The 6,116-nt window shown below is 54.7% G+C and overlaps 3 protein-coding genes across 3 annotated transcripts in view; 1 reads left to right on the top strand and 2 right to left on the bottom strand.

Moving 5' to 3' along the window:
- VDBG_03794 (conserved hypothetical protein) overlaps positions 1-716 on the top strand; it is a gene marked incomplete at both ends in the record, with an annotated part of 1,119 nt that extends 403 nt beyond the window's left edge. Inside the window, one exon of the mRNA XM_003005795.1 lies at positions 195-716. Within this exon, the coding sequence (XP_003005841.1) occupies positions 195-716 (522 nt within the window). The remainder of the gene's footprint in view (positions 1-194) is intronic.
- Positions 717-1,884: 1,168 nt separating this feature from the next.
- Positions 1,885-2,906, bottom strand: VDBG_03793 (predicted protein; the record flags this gene model as incomplete). Its single annotated transcript, XM_003005794.1, has 3 exons — positions 1,885-2,278; positions 2,447-2,804; positions 2,858-2,906. 3 exons carry the CDS (start codon positions 2,904-2,906, stop codon positions 1,885-1,887), a joined length of 801 nt encoding a protein of 266 aa, XP_003005840.1.
- A 1,979-nt stretch (positions 2,907-4,885) lies between these two features.
- The window catches only part of VDBG_03792 (SpaA), a gene marked incomplete at both ends in the record, with an annotated part of 2,923 nt that continues 1,692 nt past the window's right edge, over positions 4,886-6,116 (bottom strand). Inside the window, one exon of the mRNA XM_003005793.1 lies at positions 4,886-6,043. Within this exon, the coding sequence (XP_003005839.1) occupies positions 4,886-6,043 (1,158 nt within the window). The remainder of the gene's footprint in view (positions 6,044-6,116) is intronic.

The raw sequence follows: 6,116 nt of genomic DNA, 5'->3' as shown, positions 1-6,116 counted from the left end.
CCGATTTTTCGTGGCAACCACCCGTTTCAGTCCAGTTTCCAGCGAGTCTCTTCCTCGACTTGTCCACTTGGAAGCGGATGAGAAGAGTCGTGCCAAAGCCCGTAGTCGAGATACCCGAGGTATGCTAGCACATCAGGAGTATGGCCAGCATAGTCCGGCTGAGTGAATCCGTCGATATGCTGATCCCTGGACAGGAAGTTCTCGCGCAGCTAGGCGAGCCCGCTGAGATTCAGCAAGCCATCAACGAATATTTTGTTACAATACATCTCTGGCTGCCTATCATCTCGAAAAGTCGTATGCAGAACGGCCACTCTCTTCTGGAAGGGGGTTCGGACCTAGCGATGCTATTCCTAGCCGTGAAGCTCGTGACCACAGTTCCAATACCCTCCGTCGCCGCTGCCGACCACTACATCTATCTGACGGCAAAGCGGTTTGTTCTGTCACTTCAACACGGCGGTATCCCCTCAATCATGGTTCTACAATCAATGGTCCTCATAGCTATCTATGAGTACAGTCATGGCATCTATCCTGCGGCATGGACAACAATAGGGGGCTGCGCTCGGTATGCCGACTTTCTAGGGTTGCCCGACATTCATGAGAGCTCGATACTCCTCAACAGCGCCGTGCGTTCCCCCGCTCAATCGACGCTTGATCCCCCCATGACATGGGGTCTAACTTGGTGCGTAGACAACATGGGTCGAGCTCGAAGAGCGTAGACGGACCTGGTGGGCGATTGTGGTTCTTGACCGAATCGTCTGCCTCGGAAACCAGAAGAAGTGTATCCTTCCTGATCCGCCCGAACACGAAATCTTGCCAGCAAATGATCGAATATGGGTATGGAACGCAACATTGTCTGCAAGTCGGTTCGTTCAAAGCGTACTGATTTTATGTGCAGGACGACGACAGTCCTTCGTTAGTCACGCAACGCACAGTCGCATCCCTGTTTACAGGAGATCCCAGCCCCTTCTCACGGCTTTGCGAAGCTGCAACGCTCGCATCTCGCGTTCTAGCGCACGTTCGATTGATGGCCAACATCTCAGGGAAAACACAGATCAGCCGCTCTTTAGCTAGGTGCCGCTATGTCCTTATTTGGACACCCCTCTTTGCATGCATCGTCGGGTGGTGGGATGGGGAAGCAAAATGCTAGCCGGCAAGGCTACTCGCTGCCTACATATCACACTGACCCTTTTCTTGGGCTTCGACAAGCTGGGAATCCTTACTTGGCCCCGCAAGCCGTACTCCTATCTGCAACGTTGTTGCTACAGGAGACGTACAGTTGGCCACCCCCATTACCTCCCCTCCTCAACACAGGAGGCAAATCTACGGACAGAGCACTCCGAGGCCTGCGGACAACTAGTCGTCAGGTCATCAGTCTACTGAGTCGAGATATATTCTCCCAACTTTTACATCCATCCCCGGCTCCGGTTTCAACAGTCGGTCTGGAGCTGGGACTCGACACTGACCACGCTTTGCTCGACAGCAGCGGCTCAATTCTTCGTCGTGTGAGTCCCTTGATACTTGACGCGCTGTACTCCGCTGGAAACAACTTCTCATGGCTGGCTCAAGAAGAGCATAGCGTGGTGGTGGACGCTTCAACAATCGCGAAAGAGGGTCTCGCCAGCATCAATCAAAGATGGAGAGTGGCTGGCGAGTATCTACATATGCTCGAGCAAGACTGGCAGGGTCCATGAATAATGGACTGCAAAAAGAAGAGGCAGGTCCTCGATCTTTGAACCCGATACTGTACGCACAACCTGTATAAACCCTAGAATTTGATCTCTCTCCCGACATTCGAGATCTTTTCCTTCGTCAAAGACTCACTTCCCATTCCTCGTCTCTCAATTTCCACCTCTCACCTCGACCGAAATCGCTCCGGTCTTGCGATTATGCCATTGCACCTGTATGTGCGCCTGGACAGCAATACTGCTGCGGCACGGCCACCTCGTGCGCATTCAGGGGCATAGGGGAATGCCGCTCTCGAGGGTTCATATGAACATGCAAGGCCCCGTCATGCTGTGTGCTCGGCAGTGTTGACACATGCTGAGGGGAGTAGATCTGACCATGATGCGCCTGAGGCTGGTTTTGCTGGTGCTGTTGAGTGCTGCTGTGCGTTCCGTCTTGCTGCGCGTATGGCGGAGCGCTGCGCGCGGTGGCTGTGTGGACAGGCTGGTAAGCGGCCTGGATGGTGTTCTTTCCGTCGGCGGTGGTGTTGCGAGTGCCGGGCAAGTTCTGCGGGGTGCAGTGCAGGCCGGCTTTGCGGTGACGATGCAGCACTGTACTGTGGATAGCAAGTGAGGTAACAAATAGGGCGCTATTTCCTAGGCTTCAGCAAAAGCCCATCACATCAGGAGCACGACGAGGAATTAGAAAAAAAAAGGAAGAGGGGAGATGAAGAGGGGAGATGAAGAGGGGAGAAGAAGAGGACGAAATGCAAGGAGAAACTCACAACTGCAACCCGCCGATCGCAGACGCGGCCGCCATACAGGCGGCAAATACAAAGTACAGCCCCGTTGGTTCGGACGAGTAACAGTCGTAGACATCGCAGTAGGCGGTGTCGCTCAAGACAAAGGCGGCCTGGGAGGCGAGGAGGGCGAATGCGCAGAGCCAGAAGACAACTAGGAAGATGTCGAGGGCGAGGACGGCCCAGTAGTTGTAGATACGGAGTAGAGAGTACTCGGCGACGACGAGCCAGATGGTGACGATGAGGGTGGCGACGGCGACGAAGAGCATGAGGCAGTTACCCGAAATCGGCCAGAGGTAGGCACCGAAGGCGCAGAGGCCGAGGGCGATGAGGCCGAGGCAAGCTGGACAATGCGCAGGGCGATGAAGCCGCGGGGATAGGCGGGTATATGCTCACGGCCTGCGAGGCATTGGGAAGAGTGCTTGCTCGTGTGGGAGTCTGCCATAGTGATGAGGAGGGGTTTGAATGCTTTCGATTGTGTTTTGATTTGCCTGCTGATGGTTGTTGCGAGAAGACAAGCGAGACAACGACAACTCAGCGATAGTAGCCTTCCAAGGTCACCTAGGGATTCATGAGTGTCTATCACAAAGCAAAATAAAGAGATTAGAGGTGTCGGGGACATTGAAGCTGCTTCTGGAGCGGTGCTCATGCTATGAACTGCCTCTATGCATCGTCTTCGGGAGCTGATACTGAGGCGCCTTCGTAAAACCACAAGGTGACCCGGTCCGGCGCAACTCCCACAACTCAGCTCGATAAGCAACGTTCATATGAGCACCCTACCAACTAGTCCTCTACGCCACGATCTACCCCCTGCTAAAAAGCGGCGTCGCTATCTGCCCCGTCGTGAACCGTGGCTGTTCGAGATCGCGGACAAACAGCCGGAGGGCGCCTTTCAGAGCCAATAGAGGCGCTGCGGATTGGCAGCTGCTGTGCTGTGAAGCAGAGGAAGTGTGTATTATCACATCCTGCTGGCGTTGTGGCACTACGTATCCCCCAAAAGCTCATCAAAGAGCAAGTTGGTGCCGCGATGGGGCTGAATGTGGCCATCAGCTTCAAAGCTCATAGGGCGAGTGGGTTTTCTTGTCTGCGGCAGAAGCACGAAGGGCTGAAGGCTGGCGCTGCATACATGGTTACACCCTCCCCCCTCTCCTTCCCCTCGTCTTTCACTTTGTGCTCCAGGCGTCATCCTTGTTGAAGGCCATTCTCAAGGCACTGGGATTTGGAGCCTATATCTGGCGTGTATCGTCCGAGATGCGCAAGTGCCACAGTATACAGGATATACAGGAAAAGAGGTATCAAAGAAGAGTGAACAAGATAACACCATGCGAGGTTGAGCATGCTGAAAGTGCAACCTAGAGAGGTCTCGGTCACGACCGAGCGGACGGCTGCCCCAGACACCGTCGGTGCAACACACTCACGCAGACACCTTCAGGCACCTTACATTGCTGTGTCCAGCTGAGCGGCTTTTATCATTAGGACTGAAGCCCAGTCCGCGGCGGCTTCCCTAGCTCGAGTCAATAGCGTCAAGCCTCACCATACGGGGTTGGTTGATATGTGAACGTATGTACCATGTGCCGTCTGCACTCGTGCCCTCCATGGTAATGGTGTTTAGGGCCATCATCTTCAAAGCCGCCACCAGTCACACATCGCCGTCTCAGCCAGGGTGGCCAGTTACGCATGGTAGGGTCTCTCTCTCATAGCCACCCTCTGTCTTGACGAGATGAATGTCAGAAGTGATGTAGCCTTCGTCCCGTGGCCATGTAAAGTATGAACAAGTCATCAGAGGATCCTGCACCAACAAGAAATCACGACCAATCAACCAAGGTAGTCATCTATCAGTACTTCCATTCACACCCGGGCTCATGCCTCACGGGGCTTCACTAACATTAGACAGCTCCACCCATTGCCATGCACTTCCTCCCTCCATCATCCTCCATCATGCCCGGAGTTGCTCGTCACGCATAATGCGTACATGTCCAAAGTCCCTGGCCCCTGGATATCATCTCCAGTCATCCCCGCCCTTCCACCGTAAAACGAATGTCCTTTCTGCGCTCGTACCTGCGCCTGTGATGCGAAGCGAGCGACATGGGAAATCAACGCTGGCTTTCTGCATGGAAAGCATATAAAAAAGTGTAACCCCGCGGACGTAGAGCCTCAGAATCGAAAGCCCACTCGGCTGGGCCAAGTGCGGCCATGCTTAGGGGTGGCTTTAGCCCCCTGAGTATATAATCCTAAATTCCGCTACGGCGGCAAGGAGCTTACAAGCAGTACTGAGCTTCGGCGAGGAAACCCATGATTTAAAAGCTGCTTTGATTTGATATCAAGCGTGTGCCAAGTTAATGTGGCGTGAGAAGCTTGGCTGAGAGCCATTATTGCGGCGGACGACAACGGCTTCTCAAGCAAAATCGTCATCAGCCCCGTCGTTCATAACGAGTCGGTCAACCCGCTGCACAAGCTCCTTGGTCTCCCGCGCAATCTCGAAGGCGATGGGCGGCAAAGTCTGCGTCCACATCCGCCAGTCCCGTTCGTTGGTCCTGACGAAGATAGGTCGATACCCCGGTCATTGGCCTCTAGGAGGCGGTCACGGCATGTCGCCAAACGAGCCGTCAAGTTGCCGTTGCCCGTGCTCTCGGTCTCGGCGACGACCTTGCTCACTACATTGGTGATGCCATCGATTTCCGACGATATTTGGGAGATGGTGGCGTCGCTTCGAATAGACCCGACCAAGTTCTGAATGTTCTGGACAAGAATAGCTGTCTGGTCCTCCAGGTAGATTTTCAGATCCTCGTAGCGGCTATCAGACTGGCCACCGTAGTTGTTGGCTGGCGCTGGTGGTTGTGCCTTGTTCATTCCCATATAGCCCATGCCGTTGCCCGTGCCGTTGCCCATGCCATTGGCTCCACGAGAAACGGGCCGGCGGCCATACGGATCAGCAGACTGGCGGGGAGAGCTGACAGGGCTGTAGGCAGATGAGTCGACGCTAGCACGGTTCGCACCTAAGCCTTGGAAAGGAGGCGGCGGCGGAAGATCTTGAGCAGAGATGGGTTGCTGGATCGAATTGGTGCGGGGAGAGAAAAATCCAGTCGAATCAACAGGCGTGATGGTGCCGTCGTCATCATCCTCGAGCTCGCCGGCAGGGGTAGCTCGGATCTTGACGGTCCGCAGAAGGTCAACGACTGCGGCGACTAGATGGGAAGCTGCGGCATCGAGTAGAGATACGGGTGAGATACCGGCGGAAGCTGCAAAGTTCTTCGACGCCGTGATCATCGCGTTTGCAGTGGACGAGACCTTGCCTTTCAACTTAGCCTGCTCCTGCGCAACCGTCTCGTCGTGGGGAGGAGATTCCGCCATGTCCTTCGTGATGCGCCTGACGCTAACAACAACATGCTTCATGGCATCAATGATCTTCTCCGGGTCGTCAGCTCGTGCTCGCTGAAGGAGCTCGTCGATTGAGATCTGGAACTTTGTCACATGAACATCCTTGACGAGTCCGTTCTCTTCGGTAAAGCCCTTCTCGCGAACATATTTTCCAGCGTCCTGGTCGATGGTGAGGCCGAGGGACGAGGCCCTGAAATTGCGCAGCTGTGTCTTGGTGCGAGCATAGCGATTCCTCCAATCACGGACTTCTTGCTCCAGCCCTTCAATGGTCTTTGAA

This window comes from Verticillium alfalfae, genomic scaffold (assembly GCF_000150825.1).
Source record: "Verticillium alfalfae VaMs.102 supercont1.4 genomic scaffold, whole genome shotgun sequence".
Taxonomy (NCBI): Eukaryota; Fungi; Ascomycota; class Sordariomycetes; order Glomerellales; family Plectosphaerellaceae; genus Verticillium; species Verticillium alfalfae.
Note: the sequence above shows the minus strand (reverse complement) of the source record. Positions and strands in the feature narration are given on the sequence as shown.